Source organism: Labrus bergylta, chromosome 9 (genome assembly GCF_963930695.1).
Source record: "Labrus bergylta chromosome 9, fLabBer1.1, whole genome shotgun sequence".
Classification (NCBI taxonomy): Eukaryota; Metazoa; Chordata; class Actinopteri; order Labriformes; family Labridae; genus Labrus; species Labrus bergylta.
In genome coordinates this window covers 4,760,394-4,778,036 of record NC_089203.1, presented here as the reverse complement: position 1 = coordinate 4,778,036, position 17,643 = coordinate 4,760,394, and the positions used below count along the sequence as shown (strand labels likewise).

The window sequence follows — 17,643 nt, the reverse complement described above, 5'->3', positions numbered from 1 at the left end:
AGTCAGTAACATTTTGTTTTGGTAGGAACATTTGGTGACCGGAGGAAGTAATACATCCTAAAAATAGCTTTCTTGTTAGCTGTTAAAAGAACAGGGTGATAAAGCTATTTAATTATAGTGACATCTTCTACTTTCTTTCTGATAGTTGCGTTCAGTAAAGTTCAAATACATGTAAATACACAAATGGCGAGCTCTCTGGTAAGTTATATAGTACGCTAACACTTGTCTGCTGAAATGTAAAAGCTAGCGCAATATTTGCTAACGTTAGCTAGCTAGTTTCACACTTTCACACATGTTTCAGTTTGTTCACTTTGATCACAACGTGGCAGTATTTAACGAGTGGTTGGCTTTCCAGGATTTCAGGACCCATGTTGACCAGTCATGCAGATATTCAGAAGAATTTGTCAACATTTACTATGACTGCATGGATAAGAAAAGGAGGGTGAGTGATGGTCCTGTTGTTGTCTGATTCATTTCCCCTCAAATGTGTGTAACAATATGAGGGACAAAAAATGACTAAAGTATAAATAAATAAATGTTGGGAGAAATGCATACAATAATGTGTAATTAAATAAATAAAAATAAAAATATGTAAATAAATATATAAATATTAAATAAATATAAATATTATACATTATATTAAAACTAAATATGTAAATTAAGTGGGCCGTCCTAACATTACTGAAGTAGAATTGGTCAATTTTTAGAAACAGACAGAAGTAAATTTACATATATACTTTTCCTCTCCTCTCAGAAATAAATAGATGTGTAAATGTAAAAATACGGAAATAAATGAATAACTCAATTAATGTGGAAATGTATGCATTGATACATATATAACTGTAGAAATACGCTAATAAATGAATAAATACATGTACAAATATATAAATAGCCTTTTTCATTAACAAAGTGTATTTATTATTTATTCATTGATGTATTGTTTTCAGCATTTATATATTTATTGATGCATTTATTTGATTATTTATACATTATTGTATGCATTTCTCCCAACATTTATTTATTCATTTATACTTTAGTCATTTTTTGTCCCTCATAGTAACAAGTGGCCAGTCCAGCAGAGGACAAACGGACTTTATAGAAACAGGGACATTAAGACTACTCTGGCATAATACATTAGTGCGTACAATTAGAGACAGCAGGGAGGGTTATCCCTTCACCAGCCTGTAAAAAAAAAATTGCAGCATACTACTGAATATTGCCAATCAAACAATGGTGTGAATCAGAGGGAATTTAGAAGTAGTTATACCCTTAATGTTTACCCCCAATTTATTTTTCAAGTGTCCCGTCCAGCAGAGTAAAAACGGCCTCTTTTATCAACAGTGACATGTAAGACTACTCCTGCTAATTTAGTCAGTGCGTACCAGCCAATCGAGTCAGAGTAGGTAGGGCCATCCCTTCACCATCCTAGGGAAAAGAATTGCAGCATACTGAATATTGTCAATCAAACAATGGTGTGCATTAGAGAGGATTTAGAAGAGTGTATACCCTCTGGAGACTGAAAATTAAGCAGGTATACTCCATACTACACCAAATATGAGTAAGCAAATAACGACGTCGCTGTCCAAAATGACCAGTTTTACTTTTAACCATGATATTGTTTGCCCACTAGAGAGCAGTGACATACCTACTTTCCATCTGTTGATGCCCGACTTCCCATACAATATATATTGTAAACCTTAGGCCGTCAGGGATACTTATTCAAACTTTTTTCCCCTGAAATAATTGTTTTTTATTTAACATACGTTTATATTTGTTCTCAAATATCAGTATGTGCTACAAAATACACTATTGGTAATGTTATAAGGCACTCCATATTCTACCTTAGATTTATGCCATTGTGTGTGTTTGTTTTCTTTCTCAGAACTTGACCCGGCTCTACCTTGACAAGGCGACCCTGGTGTGGAATGGGAATGCGGTGTCAGGGCAGGATGCTCTTGGCGAGTTTTTTGAGGCTTTGCCTTCAAGCGAGTTCCAAGTTCAAACACTGGACTGCCATCCAGTTCACGGTTAGTAGGGACATCTGAAAGTCATTATGATAGGTGCCATTGATGATTTCCAAATGTTTCTGAGCATGGAGAGCTGTGTAATTGTAGCGTTGGGTGTCAGGCATTTTTGCCAAATTTAAGTGTGAAGCTATCTAGGCAACGTCTATTTGTATACTGCCTTTTAGTGAAGGCATGCTAATCCAGATTCAATCGACCCTTTCTTTATTCTCAGAACAAGCAACCCAAGGCCAGACGACACTGCTCGTGGTGACTGGTGGGACAGTCAAGTTTGAAGGGAACAAACCTCGCTTCTTCAACCAGAACTTTCTTTTGACAGCTCAGGCGTCGCCCAACAACGACGTGCCTGTTTGGAAGATTGCAAGTGACTGTTTCCGATTTCAAGACTGGAATAGCTGAGGCTCTCCTCATTGATGCTTTCCTTCTGTAACGTGGCTGAACACTCAACGGTGATACTGTTTGTTTATATTTTGTTTTTATAATAAAATCAAATTCATACAACACTGAATATGAAAAGACTTTTATTCCTAAATTGTTGAACAAGGCATGTGATCATAATGGTGGAATAATAAATACAAACAGGATCACCAAACAAACCGTTAAGTGACTAATTGTCTGCTTCCCTGGTTTTAATGATACAAATCTATTAGACAACACCTCAAAAGAACATAGAAAACACTTTCATATTAAAATGAACAGACTTCGCTTCAGATAACCGTAAACCAAATTTGTACATTAACCTGTTAACTGAGGTAAAACAATATTACAGTGTGCCAGTTCTGACTAGCGTATGCCAATAAGCCTTTTAGGAGTTAAGCATGCTTGCTCTTAAATAAATAAGGTGCACACAATACATTTGAATTGAAATTCTTTCTATACAAGCAACCCACTATTTGTAAAGTTCATATATTAAAACATTTGCTTATCTTCCTGAGTTTTGTGTTTGCACATTTTGGTCTTATTTTCTCAATAAATTGACAATAACAAAAGCATAAATAAGAAAAACAGACGTAATAAGTGGATAAGCAGACATAATCATGAGTATTGTTTTTCCTGTCTTGATCCATGTCAGTGTTTCTTGGTGGGTAAACTTTACTTGGCAGTGAAGCCATTCTTGTAACAAAAGCACAAACTATTTGTTTTTTATCTAGATGCCGCTAATCTGCTCGACTACGCAAGTACAGCAGAGTGAAGGCACAGTAACATCAGGACTCCACCTTTACAAAAACATTTACAAGCCTCCTTGAAGAGTACACTTAATGCTTTCCATGGACATAACAACAAAGCATCATCAACATCAAGATGACAGTGGTCATTTAGCTTCAAACTAAGTGCTAGGGAATTCAAGTGGATGGCAGTTGAGTGCTGAAATGGTCTTAAACCCTCTTTCATGGGCTCTTTGACAATCAAAACCACAAAAAAAAAAACAACTAAGCAGCACGTGACGAAAAAAATCCAACAAGGTACCAGAGGATTATCTACAGACCAAAACAGTGGTAACAGAATCATGGCTGACATTGATGGGGGTTATTTGCCGCCGTACATCCTCTCTATGTGGTGGAGATAGTGGTTCTTCAGCTCCTTCCTCTTCAGCTTGAATGCGTCTGTGACGAGACCTGTCTCTGGGGTCCACGGCTCCGGGCTCAGGTGCACCTTCACAGGAATCTCAAACCGTTGCAGTTTAACTAAATGGATGAAAAGTGAAAAGGTGATGCTTACCCATAAATATATAACAGTATAATTCAACGTAAATAATCAATACATTTGTGCTTATTTTCTACTGAAATAATGGTGCACAACATTCACAAAGAACATGTGCAGGTGGAGATTGGCTCAAACATAAAACAACATTTTACACAGTGATATATCACAATATCATGAAAAGGCATTAGCATCTCTTACTGTTAACAGCGACCTCCTTGATCTCCTTCAGGACTTCCCTTTCCATGTCGGGGTGGGTACAGATCTCCTCCCATGCTGCCACGATGCCTCTCTGTTTGGCCAGTTTCGTTAAACTCTTCTGGTTTGGAACCACAAAGCTGATCACGTAGTTCTGCTCACTACAAGGATGATGAGCAGAAAGTGGTTGACAAAAGGCTTTAATTACACAAAAAAGATATGCATGCTGACCACTTAAAGATGTGGAGGTCAAACATTTACTTTAGTTCTAACAGTCAGTTTAAGGTCATGGTAGTGGGGTCATTTCAATACATTCCTGAAATTTGAAATTTAGTGCTGAAAGAAGTTGAGGTGTAAGCCTAAAGAAAGAGTTTATTTTGATTATAAGCATTGCTGAGATATACTGCAGTACGAGTTCAAGTCAAAAAGCTCAAATGTTTTTGAAACTCGGGTGAAATATAAGTCATCAAGAGGTCAATGAAACCGGGGGATACATTCAGTTATAACTGAAGTCTTGAGAGAATACAATTCAGGATTATGAGATGAGGCTCAAGTTGAAGCATCAAAAGCAGAACTGTTAAGTTAACCTGTTTGACCAGTAACTATTATTAAGAGTTGGAGGAGCTGACAGTGTGTTTCATTTATGTATATCTTTCTGTTATCGCCTTAAAAGGCTTAGAGTGGGGTAAGTGACAGATTTTTGGCAAGCAAATGATAGAAGTTAAATAATGAGATGAAGAGAAAGATAGAAGAAGTTAAAATGTCTGATGGTGCAAAAAACAGAAAAGCAAAAGAAAGATGTTTTAATGTATCTTACACATCAAAGTCTGAGCTTGGTAATTAAAGAAACATTTTATTAACTATCAGCAATGGAACATATGACTAGAATTGTTTCAAAGCTTGACTGCAGAGCAATAGAAAAAAAAGATAAACAGTTTATAAGAGTGAGAAAATATCTACATATATCACGTTACCCAAAGTTGCAGAGAGAAATTCAAATCTTAGCAAGTGTTAAGGGTGTGCGTTTTCTTTCCACCAGCGCAAACAAATGTCAACATACATTGCTACTTTTTTTTTTCTTCATGACCTAAATTGAATCATCCTCATTATTGGTTCAGACAGGTTCAGAACAAGTTTGTCTTCGTTTCATTACATTCCAGTTAAGAGGCATTGTCCCTGTTGGGCGTCTCCTCTGATACGTTACTGAAACTCAGTAGCTGAATTCAACTCTGATGGTTTTCAATTACAACAGAGTTTGACAGTGCAGCGTTTGAACAGGTGAATCAACCACATTCAGCAGATTTGTCCACTTTAATCTTCCACAGAGCTACTGTCTTAGCGGTCATGAGTGAAGGCGATGCACCCACCTGTTTGCGTAAGCACAGATGTTGTCTATGAGGGAGCAGTTTTTCAGAGCAGACTCCACTTTACCGAGGGACACGTACTCCCCGGCCTGCAGTTTCACCAGGTCCTTCTTGCGATCTTAAACAGAAATATAAAACATCTGTTATCAACAGTGCTCTGTTATTGTACTGTCACGGTTGCCTGTCAGAAGTTCCAACCGCACTGACTGCAGATTAGTGGTGGAATTACGTATGAATGGTGTGCCTTTCATTAACATCATCAGATGATAGCTGGAGGGAGGGGGGTAAAGTGAAGTTGCGGTGGGAACAAATACACTCACCCACTATCTGTAGACATCCATCTGGGTAGATCTCTCCTACATCCCCAGTGCAGAACCATCTCTGACCTTTTTCATCCACAAAAAAGTCCTGATTTTTGCTCTCGTTCCTGTAGTAACCCATGGTAACATTGGGACCACCGATCAGGATCTCGCCTCTTGGGTTTGGCTGGTCTTTGCTGGTGTACCCACCTGAGGAGAGCCGGAGATTGGAGATTACCTTGTGATTAAAAAAAATACTTATCATTCCACACTGGAGATCAGCGTGTGTGAGTTTGACCCTGAGCCCTACCTTCAGCCCAGTCCCTGAGTTTGATCTCACAGCAGAGCAGAGGAGCTCCAACACGGCCAGTGCTGACATCCGCAACTGTATAGAAAGAAGAAAAAAAAAAGACACAATCCTTTAATGTCATTGTTATTTATTCTCATCTCTTCATATTCTACATTTTAAAATCGGGTCTTACCCTCGGTGATGGTGCCTGCTCCGCATGTCTCAGTGAGTCCATACCCCTGACCCACCGGACAACAGAAACACACGTTCATAAATCGCTGAGTGGCTGCGGACAGGGGAGCTCCTCCAGACAACATCATCCTCACTCGTCCTCCCAGAAGTTTCTTCACTTTCCTGAACAAAAGGCTGCAGAGACAGATTGCTTGGTTAGATTTCAAGTGAATCACCTCAATCTCATTTCTTAGAAAATATTGAACTCAGTGATCTCTTACGCGTTGCATAGGGGTGCATCATAGCCTCTCTTTATCTGATCTAGTTTATATTTGTAGCCAAGGGTAAACAGCTTCTTCTGGAGAAAATTCATTTCCTGCACTTTGCTCATCACATTCTTGTTGATGCGATCCATAATTTCCTTTCAAAAGGAGAAAAAAAGAACTCATTTGTACATTTGGTAATGACTGGTTTGGAAACAGTGAGCAAACAGTAAGGGGAGGAGAACCAGAGAGAAGGCAGTATATTGTGTTAAGGACAAAAGAAAGGATATAAAGCAGAGTTCTTACCGGCACAGCTGCCATCAGGGTAGGTTTGAGCACAGAGCTGTCTCCTTTACTTCCTTTCTTTATCTTTGTGGACTAAAGAGAACAGAAGAGGTAAAGGCTCTGATGAAACGAGTAAACAACCAAGAGTCAGGGACTGTAATAATAATGTAGAGAAGTAATAGTAACAACACCGGGTATGTTGGGAGCAGGTTTCCTGTTGAGGGGTATTACCTGGTCTGACAGTGTCTGGGGGGATGAGTAGCCTATCCGACAACCGTATGTGACACAGGAGATCTCAGCTGTCATTTCAAGAACATGAGCCAGGGGCAGATAGGCTATGTAGGTATCATCAGGCCTGTCAGAACACAGGGAGACACAGTAGAGGTGGAGCCAGCAGTTATTACATGTTCTCTCTTTCTCCATCCAATGTTGACACTGACCATCTTTGACTATGGATCAACAGTCCACAGTGTTTAATAAAAGATAGCACATTCTAAAAATTGCTATGTTGTCCTTCCTTACGACTCAAGATAGCCGGCAAGCTCTGGTAACTTACTCTGTATATCCTAACAGTTATCTGATGGATATCTGATGGATCAGTTAGTGAGATAAGCTGTTCAGTAAAAGCTGAGAAGTTGTGGAAGGCTGAGCTGTGGCTGCTGATCACTGAAAGGAACCCTGTTGTATACTTTATATGGTAATAGGGATTGGAATCAAAGGGTAACTCACACTACCATACAATGGCCCACACGATTGATTATATCAGGATCATTACCCTCTGTGATAAGTGCAAGTCATTGTGACAAGTATGCCTTTTTGTAACGGTATAAAAAGACCCAAAAATGTCATTTTTATGTTCTTTTCTTTTTTTAATGATACATCATGAGATCTGGTTATCCAAAGTGCCCCAAAAAGGTATATTGCAGGATTAATGGCATTAACGCCCCGATGAGGTATCATGATGTACTGACCCTGTGAGTAAAATTCTAATGGCATTCTGTTTAGAGAGCAGTAATACATTAAATTTAAATATCAATATGTGGTGGCAGCGACACGATCATTGTAGTGAACAAGTCATGATGGCGGTTTATTTCCATATCGATTGATTGATTTAATTTATTATCGTGTCATGCACACGAAGTGCCCAACCCTCATGGGCTTATAAGACACCAAAGAATTCAGTTGCAGTGGTTCACATTTACAAATCATAACATTACAAAGTTGCCGGCTCCTGTCACAGTTCAGTCTTAAACATGTTCTGTCTTTTTTCCCAGGCTTTAAGAACAAAATCTGCTTTAACAAAAGTTCCTTTTTTAAAACACAACTCAAGTTTTTCATAATCGTCTAGCCAAAAGAAATCAACATAAATTGAAGACATTCTTCTAAATAGAACATCCCTGATGTCAGCGTACATCGAGCAGTAAAACAGAAAGTGAATCTCGTTTTCAGTTTCTCCTAACTCACAACAAACAAACTTGGTCTTCCTCTGGAATGGCATTAAACCTGCCGGTCTCTAAAGGTAAAGACAATGTCCCTGAACTTAGTTGAGCGCAGAGGGATCTTTGTCTTTTAGTTAAATTAAATTTAGCTAAGGCTTCTACGCTGTAGCAATCTTTTATGAGGCAATATGTTCTTAGTTTTGGTTTGCACCATATATTCACAGACCATTTCTCTTTGTACATTAGAAACATATTATTTTTTTTATCTCCTGAATATCACAAGTTAACTTATTTAGAAAAATAAAGGACATATTATTCTTATGGAACACAGATTTTATCTCCTTTGCCCATGGGTGACAATGGCAGGTATCCCAAATAAAAATATTTTTTGTGAGTCTCTGATCCGACATCTTTACAAGTCTATTCCAAAGCCGAAGCATTTCACATTTATGTCTGATGTTTGGAGGCTCCCATCCCATATCTCCATTCACAGCGAGGACTGGCGTTAATTTATGGACTCCCAAGAAGGAAATCAGAGCTCTCTGATGTACAGAATTGAAAATTAGATGTTCCGGGAACCCACAGACACCGGAGGCATAATCAGACACTGGACACGCACATGAATGATAGAGTTGTGTATAAGTCTGAAATCCCAGATTACCACAGTGTTTAACTTTGTTCAGTACATATCCCAGAGCTCGACCAGCTGACTGAGTCAAAACACTCACAGCTTCTTTAAAAGTCATGTGTTCATCCAATGTCAAGCCAAGATATTTATATTGATCAGCATATGATAGCACTGTTGTGCCTAAATTAAAATTAAAACATCAATATTTTGTACTACCCATAGACTGTAAGTATTAATGGACGAAGCCTGATTGACATCAGCCATCTGTTACTTCAGGGGGCTCCGGAGGCTCATTAGCAGCAGCTGACATGCTGGAAATGCTGTCTCAGCCTAACTTTCAGTCAAACTAGCAACAGGCTGAGAGCTGAAGCTGAGGCAGGATTTAAGCCTCAAGACCGTATGTATCGTTATCAAAACGGAGCAGTTTTACCACTAGTTTGTAATATTTTTCAGAGTTATCACCTACAGTTAAAAGGCGTATAGGGAAACTCACCCAAGCCCAGGGATGCGTTCACACTGGCCAGTCATTCCTGCAATCAGGTTACGGTGGACAATCATGACTCCTTTAGGTCTGCCTGTAGAGCCGCTGGTGTACATCACCACAGCAAGATCCGAAGGCTGGGGCTTCACAATAGCCCTCCCCACTGAAACACAAACAAAAGATTGTTGTCTTGGACTGTACGTGTGTCTACAATCTGTTTCACTCCTATATTGGACAAAGAAGCACAAGCAAGGTGATCAGAGAAATACACACTGTTCTCAGACAGCGAGCCCAGCTCTTGAACAGCATGCATGCTGTGGATGGACAACCCTGCTGGGTAGCCTTCTGTGTTCACTTTCTTCTGGTCCACGTAGATCACATGCTTCAGTTTGGGGATCAGTGGAAGCACATTCTGAACGAGAAGAGAAGACAGGGCTGCTGTCACAACAGGATGCACAAGCACATGATTTCCTTTTACAAGTGAACATTTAGATATCTAGCTTCACATCTAGGGACATAATCTTTAAAGGGGGCAGCAATTCAACCCGCTAAAATCCAGAAATAATCATCCACATGAAATACCTGAGAATCAAGAACAATGGTGAAAAGTCTTAAAGGTTTGTTGAAGATGTTACCAGAACTATATCAATCATTTTAATACAGAAAAGCTTTAAAAATACTTAAGAGCATAAGTTCAAGAATACCCTTAATGGGTAATTAAGGAAAGATTAACATTCAATGTGTATAAAGAGCACATGAAATATTAGAGGTGGGAAAAAATCATTTGATGTAAAAATCGAGATTTTTATCTTCTGAGATTTCATAACTTCCAAAAATCAAATTTCTTTTTTTGGGCTAACCAATCTCTCCCTGCTAAGTGCTAATGCTAGCTCTTTAACTCAGTATAATGCCAAATGGAGCAGCAAGAAATTCAGCCATTCTCACAGATAACTGAAGTAGATCCTTAAGTATGTACTCATTCAAAAATAAACTTTGAATCAATAATAGTTTTGAATCGAAAATAGATCTGAATCGAATCGTGACCCCAATAATCAAAATGAATCGATCGATTTGGGTGAGACACCCAAAGATTCCCAGCCGTACTTAATATATAAGCTTTCTCACATTAAACTCTCCTCAAACATTTGGTTGAACCTTATTTAGAAACATCTGGACAAGCACAATATGTTGAAAATAATTCATAATTAAATTAATGTTGGTTTCAGTAGAAAGATTTAAACACAGCTGTAGAGACAGACAGAACGATGATCATGCCGTGTTAGACTGTTATTTTTCTTACTCTAGAGGCTTCCACTAGTTCCTATTCATACATTCATCCAACTTTCATGTTTCTGAAATGTATATATAGAGATATTTAGAGAGAGGAAAGATGTTTCATGGTCAAAGCGTGTACATAGCTCCTCCTGTATTCAAAAGAAAGCCATTTAACTAATGTTCTGTAAGTGGGAAAAAATAAACTCACCTTCAGTTTATTCTCAAGCAGATCCGCACTGGTAACAAGATGTGTGACTCCAGTCTCGTTCAGTCCAAATGCAATGGCCTCATCTCCCAGAGTGGCATAGAATGTCACCACTATAATAAATACCAAAAAAAAAGCATAAAAACAAGAATTTAATACACTATCTACATTTTAAATATGACATCTTGTACTAGAAAACAAAATACTTACATGGGAAATTCCTCCTAAAGCATGCCTGAGCAGTGATCATCCACTCCGCTCTGGTTTCACAGAATATTGCAATACTGCTCTTAGGCTGTTGCCCCAGAGCCGCCAATCCGCTGCCAAACTGGCTGACTGCACAGTCCATTTCATCGTAGGAGAACCACCTATACTCCCCCAGGATTAGCTAGCAGAGAAAAGATAAACATCAGATAACTGTTTTCCTCACAAGCAGTGAGAAGTGTAGCAACGGGAGTCCTTACCTTTTTAAATACTTTTCCGCTAGGCTGAACCTCATTCTCTTCACTCAGTATATCACGGGTGCCGAGACAGTGACCTTGCCCGAAGCGCTGCACGGCATGGTCAAACAGCTTATCTAGAGTGTCCTTGCCTGGGAAGTCCTCCGTAGCAAGGGCATCGAAGTGGTCCACAGAGCGATATGGTCCCTCTGGACGGCCTGTGACCGAGCGTGCCTTTATCCGTTTAGACTGAGCTTGTCTTTCCCCGGCACCAGTGATGAAGTACCAGGGCAGGAAAGACAGGACGGAGTACACCCATACCAAAAAGTGAACTGGAAAGAGGAGGATAGCTTGGAGTGCTGAGTCTGACTGGAGACCCATACTGTTCTCTGAAGAACTTCAGGAAGGGGAAGGGAACAGAGCAGCAGTGGTGGTCCGACTGGTTTCTAATGCTGTGCTGTTCCCAGAGATGTCTCAAGGTGTTAGGAGAACTATGTGGAACAGGACGCCTCAGAGAAGTCCTCTAGCAGACACCAATAAGAATTCCACAAAAACGATAATAATATGCGGTCCACTGTACCCCAAACGTAACACCTGAAGGGGAAAAAGTGAAATCACCATGAAAAGGTTAATTTATCAAGCAAATGATAAAAAAATTTAAAAAAATTCTCATTTAATTAAAAAAAATGAGGACAATGAATTTAAAGTTATACTAGAAGTAGGTCACATGCTAACCACCGTCAGCTAAGGGGAAGTTGGTTGTCTGGTGGCACACTTCTCAAAAACAATGAGCCTTAATTCTGAGGATATGTTTCAACATTACAAGCTCTCTGCCTGACTCAAAGTGTCAAAACTCTTGTCTCTCTTTTAACAAGAGAGGTTAAGGTTATCTGAGAGGAGAAGCAGAGTCATGTCCCCTCTGGCAAGACTACTGTCCAACAATCTCAGCACTACACGTTCTACTGAAGAGGATAGAGCTGAGGAGAGCCAATGGCAATACTCATGAAGCTCACCCCACTCAGTGTGGTAAGTGAAAAGGTCACTCTAGGACAAGCTAAGCTTGCTAATAACGTCAGCGAGAGGATGGACGAAGGGATTACAGCTGACAAAACTAAAAGATGCACTTTCAACATAAAACCACTGACGAGAGGAAAATGAATGAAGTAATTGTTGTTTACAGCTGTCATGTGGGACCTGCTTTCATGTCACAAAACAGATAAAGATATGACTTCCATTACATTTGATAAAGGAATCACTTTTTTTCAGGTTTTAACATGCCTTAGTATTAACTTATCTAATTCAAGATCAAATAAAGTAGCTGAGAGTGTTGTAACAAACTCTCCCTACCCTGAAATTCCTACATTGCACATGGTGTGATTCACATTTCAGTGAATCACACAGCTCAGATCTGCGTCACGTCTGTATAAAGAGAAACATCTGGCCGTACTCCAGAAGGTAAAAAAAAAGATTGTGAAGCTATGGTTGCCTCAGGTCTTTACTGTGCTAACTGAGCACCAGTTAACATTCCTCAATAATAACAGCATACAGTACATGGCATTACATCTCTCCCAGGTAATAAAGTAGCTATGAAAGCAATGTTCAGTGACTTCACCAACACGTTTTTCTGGCTTTATTTGTATGTTGGACTTGAACCACTAGGAAATACAAATGATTTAACTATCCCAGGAGCCTGGCACATTCTGCATAACTATCTCTCAATGAAGACAAGCATGGCAGAGAACATTAAAACTGAGCCAATGCCCTGTGATACACTCAGCACACATGAATGAGATATTTCCATGGCAGAATTATCAAAGTCAAAGTCAAAGTCAACTTTATTGTCAATTTCAAAATATGCCAGACATACAGTGGAATCGAAATTGCGTTTGTTTCCGTCCCGCGGTGCAATACAACCAAAATAAGGTCAAATAAAATAAGATAAATAATATTTACAGTTAATAAATTCTGAATAGTGCAAAAGGTACAAAACAAAATGGTAAATAAAATAAAATTTAAAGAAAAAGTAAACTTGAAATGTGCAATATGAAGCCATTTTTTGACAGATATTAATATTGTTACACAGCTGTAACAAATTACGATAATATTCCTCCCCAAAAAAAAATCTGAATTAAAGTGTTAACAAGTTTGTTTCTTCTCTCATTTTCAAAACAATAAGGCGCTTTATTTTGTTAAAGAAATACTGAATGGGAATGTATCTAAGCTTTCAAAACACAACACATAGGCTAACTAGCGAGGCGAATTGACCCTCGTCAGACACATTGTACATGTAGTTTTCTGACAATAGAAGAGGAGCGGGATGGCAGACACACGTTGCTGCTAAAGCTCGTATCACTGTTAATGTAAATTAAAGCTAGCTCCTAAAACCAATTCACCTTCCGCCCACACAAATTAAACCAAACGTGAACCTACAAACAGATAAAGGCTGTAATGAGATCACACGGGCCAGCTGGAGAGTGATACTCTGCTCCACTGGCAGGCTGGATGCTTTCTTACCTTCAGCAGTGGGAAAACCCGGTCAGTTGTGCCTCTACCACCACCGTCTCACTACCCAGAAATGACCGAGAGTTACCTTTTTCACAAGACCTAGAAACCCGGAACTGCTACGTCATCTGATTCCATATTTCTAGACCAATGAGCGACCCGGAGCGGATTTGGCGTCGTTTTTTCCCCCCGTTACGTCTGCTAAATGACAAATATATTTCAGGAAGTAAAGGCCGCCTCTGTTCTCAGATGTTGTTGACATTGAAGTGTCTGTGTATGTCCTCTCGTGTTGGTATTTGTGACTTGTACGTCTAAGTAAAATGGCTTTATTTTGTGTAAACATGTTTAGCAGTAAAGGCTGAAAACGAACTAGTCTAGTTGTGTTAAATAAGCCTTAAATAACTCCCAGAGACTATCTCCTGTAGGCCAAAATACTCAATTAAAGGGTTTCATTTTGCTGCAGGGGGAAACACTAATGTTAACTTCTTTGAAAATCACATGTTTTATATTAATGCATTGTGATAAAACATGAATCCCCCAAAAAATCCCATCATACATGGTCAAATAAGTCCACTTCTATATTATAAACCGTGTGTCTCATGCTTTTTAAAAAAGAAAAGGAAAAATAACAACAAAATGAAAAATATGTATAGAAACCAATTAAATATGATGCACTCTTTGTCCTACTAAAAATTGTGATATTGAAATGTTACATTGACATTAACACCCCTGTTACATAAAAAAAATCTGTTACATTAAATGTAAATGTTAGTAGGCTATATAAAGTAAATGTTCAATTATGTTATGATGATGTAATTTTTTGACCCAGTGTAGTAGGCTACTGATGGCGCCCTCACGTGGCTGGTATAAATAAAATAAACATCAACATAGGAAACCAGATCGGAACTGAAAGTTGATGTTGAAATCTCAAAGCAGTTTTGATTATATTTCTTAAGATTGACTGTCTTGTTGCCAATCATTTAGAGACACTGTCTTTCTTCCTGTGCATTGTTTGTATTTTCCATTGTATATAAAAGGGTTTATGTGGAATGCTGTCCCAGCTTCCCATATATTGTGTGTTCACTAAACTTCATAAGCAAAGAGAAAAAACTCTCTATATAGAGTTATATATTTGGATCCTGCAACAAGACGGGAATACAATGTGCTATTGTACAATTCACTGCTTTATAATTGTCTATTTATTTACTCATCCAGTCACTGCACAATAATAACTGTATATACTCTGTCACTGCACTATAACTTCACTTATTTGCACTATATCTCTATATTTATATTTGTTTACCTAATCAGTCACTGCAAAATAATAACTATATATTCTTTCAGTCACCACAACTGTCTATGTATTTATCATTATTATCATTCATTCACTGAACAGCAATTTCCCTGGCCACTTTTTGCATATTTCTCTTTCATATCACCACAAATATATTTTTGTTGTTGTTGTTTTTGTAAACGCTGCTGTTTAGGATTGCTGCTAACAAAGTTTTGTTGTGTCCTTGTATACAATGATAATAAAGATTCTATCTATCTATCTATAACGTTAAAATAAAATAAAATTAGCTTGCAATTTAATGCAACACCAAGGCCATGTATATTTTTTATGGAAGGAAGTAGGTTAGAGATCTGGAAGTGTTATTGTAAGCTTTTCATGGGATATGTTCAGACTGCTCTAAACATTGAAGCACCTGTAGAGGGCAGTGTAGATGAATTAATAACAGGACCTTGCTCTTAAAGGTAGATATTGTGTGCAAGCTATGTCTAAGCGTAAGCTCTTAAAACCTTTTAAATGTCTTTGAGCATTTGCCTGGCTTTTTTATTTGTCAAAGAACCCTCTGTTGTGTTATGTTTGCACTTGTAGTGACTTATATAAGATGGTTACACCACCTTAAATTAATTATGAAATACTTTAATTTCAGGCTGAGTGCAGAAACAATGAATAATATAACCATGCATGTAAAACCATCAGACTGCATCGTCTCCTTATCACTTATGCAATGATTTTGGTTTGTTAAAGCTGAGAGCAAAAAGAAAATAGAGGACCTGACTTACACTCTTTTTAAAGAGGTAGGGGACGTGAAGGGAGCAGATGGGTCAATTGGATTTGCATAATCTTTGGCAGGATCAGCCTCAAATAAAAATACAATACAATGAAAGTCTTTTAGTTTAGGATCTGTGTTTTTTCTCTCAAATGTTGTTTTTTGGGAAATTGTATAACCCTTGAAAGTAAAACACCTTAAAACATTGTATTTGCTTATAAACTTGCTATGGTGTTATATTTTTACTCTAGATTTCTCAGGCTATTCAGAATATGTATGGCTTCTCTTACACTTTGTGCAACGTCGCCTGCTGCACAGGTGCATGATGATCAGTTCACCTGACAAGGCTCTGTACCACTTGGATCTTCTTATATTTATGAATTATTTAAATGCCTTTAAATTCTACTTGCCACTTAATATGTCTCAATTTCCTGTAAAGTTTTTAGTGTATAGTTAAGATTTTATGTGTATAGTTTACTTAATTCTTGCTAATAATAGCTGTAAATACATAGTGCCTTTATCTTTATTTTAATTTTATTCCTATATATTCTTATTTTATTTGTACTCATATGCATGTTCTTCTTCTGTCCCCACTGTTATTCTTCTGTCCCCACTGAGGATCAATAAAGGATTATCTTATCTTATAACATATTGCTTTTAAAGAAGGGTACAAGACAATGTAATGTGATGATACAGAGCAACTGGGAAAAACACATCAGTTTATATAAAATGAACAATCTGTTAAAAATTCAGTTTTGTATGTAACTGCACTGCCTTTTTAAGTAGCAGTAACTGCTGCTAATATGATCTATTTTAAATGCATCTTGCTGCTAAAAGGGTCACACAGCTGGTCGCTTTGTGCATTACATACAGCCTACTTTGTATCACTGACTATTAAAGGACATAATACATCACATAAGCAATGAAAAGAAGCCAATTTCACAAGCCACATTCCAATAACAGAATAAACAGCAGGTGGCGCCTCTACTCTCCAGCAAGTTTGGCATTTGAACTTGACTGAAGAAGAGTTCAGCCAGATGACATGAGTAAGCAGAAGTCAAACCTCCAACAGTGAAAAGTCACAATATAGGAGACAAGTTGAAAATGTTTATATGTCATTTTGTGAGGGAGGTAATTGTCTCCTCAGATGTGTTTATTTTGGATTTTTTTTTGCATGCTTCTGTGATGTATAGAATTTCCAATGAGCATAAAACTGGATGAGAGCAAGACAGCCCAGCTGATGGAATACTTAAGATGAGATAGTCAATGTGTTACACAAAGCAGGTTACAGGCTAATTAAATAATGTGGCTCCATGTTGCAGGCTACAGTACATGCAGCTTCATGACATGTTTTTTGAGAAGCTACATGCAAAAACATCATATAGGTTAATGAGATGGCCTGGGCACGCCATACAGTCTATGGGGCACACAAGATGAGTAAAGGTAGTTAGTGGGCATAGCCATACACAGTATAAACAAATGGACAGTGTGCCAAAGTCTCTTCTCTGGAATATCCCCATGAAGGGCACTGACATATTGAGAATTTTCAACCAGTCTGCGCATGTAGGGGTCAGCTGGATGTCCACTCAAAGTTGTGGGGGAATGTCCCGTGGAGGAAAATAATCCCTTTCTGCCAGCCAGCAATAAAGCCAGGGCACAGATTTAAGAGCTCTGATGCTAATGCTAACAAGCTGTCATGTTCTTCATTAAGTCATTAATGTCAATTGACAAATAAATATATAGAAATAAACTGAACCGTATAGGATCAGATTGTTGTCCATACTTCTGAAAAGACTGGAAGAATGATCCAAATAAAGTGTTATTCCCCGATATCTTTAGCAACCTGGTCGAATCACCTGGTAAGAGACAAAATCACATTTTCTAAAATAAACCTAATGTCAGTAGCCTTCCTGACAGCCATTACCACTAAATTCAATAGCAGGTTTAGGTTCATTCCACCTGCTTATTTTTATCTAGTTGTATTTTCATTAACTGTTGTCAGATTTGTTGTGAGGAAAGCTA

The 17,643-nt window shown here is 38.2% G+C and overlaps 2 protein-coding genes across 2 annotated transcripts; one reads left to right on the top strand and one right to left on the bottom strand.

Moving 5' to 3' along the window:
- The first annotated feature begins 37 nt into the window (after positions 1-37).
- On the top strand, positions 38-2,532 carry nxt2 (nuclear transport factor 2-like export factor 2). The gene is made up of 4 exons (XM_020629688.3): positions 38-198; positions 356-442; positions 1,883-2,027; positions 2,239-2,532. The coding sequence occupies exons 1-4, from the start codon at positions 184-186 to the stop codon at positions 2,421-2,423; spliced, it is 432 nt and encodes a 143-aa protein (XP_020485344.1). The 5' UTR covers positions 38-183; the 3' UTR covers positions 2,424-2,532.
- On the bottom strand, positions 2,529-13,694 carry acsl4a (acyl-CoA synthetase long chain family member 4a). Its single transcript, XM_020629687.3, has 15 exons — positions 13,577-13,694; positions 11,087-11,656; positions 10,833-11,010; positions 10,626-10,735; positions 9,416-9,554; positions 9,155-9,305; positions 6,826-6,949; positions 6,616-6,687; positions 6,328-6,467; positions 6,069-6,241; positions 5,897-5,971; positions 5,608-5,796; positions 5,291-5,405; positions 3,927-4,084; positions 2,529-3,709 (listed from the first exon to the last, which is right to left on the bottom strand). Exons 2-15 carry the CDS (start codon positions 11,441-11,443, stop codon positions 3,552-3,554), a joined length of 2,139 nt encoding a protein of 712 aa, XP_020485343.2. The 5' UTR covers positions 11,444-11,656; positions 13,577-13,694; the 3' UTR covers positions 2,529-3,551.
- Positions 13,695-17,643: the final 3,949 nt, after the last annotated feature.

Excerpts from the sequence above, each read along its gene's own strand:
- nxt2 (XM_020629688.3), top strand. Across the intron at positions 443-1,882 it reads GCATGGATAAGAAAAGGAGG|AACTTGACCCGGCTCTACCT; the intron begins GTGAGTGATGGT and ends TTTCTTTCTCAG. Across the intron at positions 2,028-2,238 it reads GGACTGCCATCCAGTTCACG|AACAAGCAACCCAAGGCCAG; the intron begins GTTAGTAGGGAC and ends CTTTATTCTCAG.
- acsl4a (XM_020629687.3), bottom strand. The coding sequence starts at position 11,443 with ATGGGTCTCCAGTCAGACTCAGCACTCCAAGCTATCCTCCTCTTTCCA. Across the intron at positions 6,468-6,615 it reads CCCTGATGGCAGCTGTGCCG|GAAATTATGGATCGCATCAA; the intron begins GTAAGAACTCTG and ends TCCTTTTGAAAG. Across the intron at positions 4,085-5,290 it reads ATCTGTGCTTACGCAAACAG|TGAGCAGAACTACGTGATCA; the intron begins GTGGGTGCATCG and ends TCATCCTTGTAG.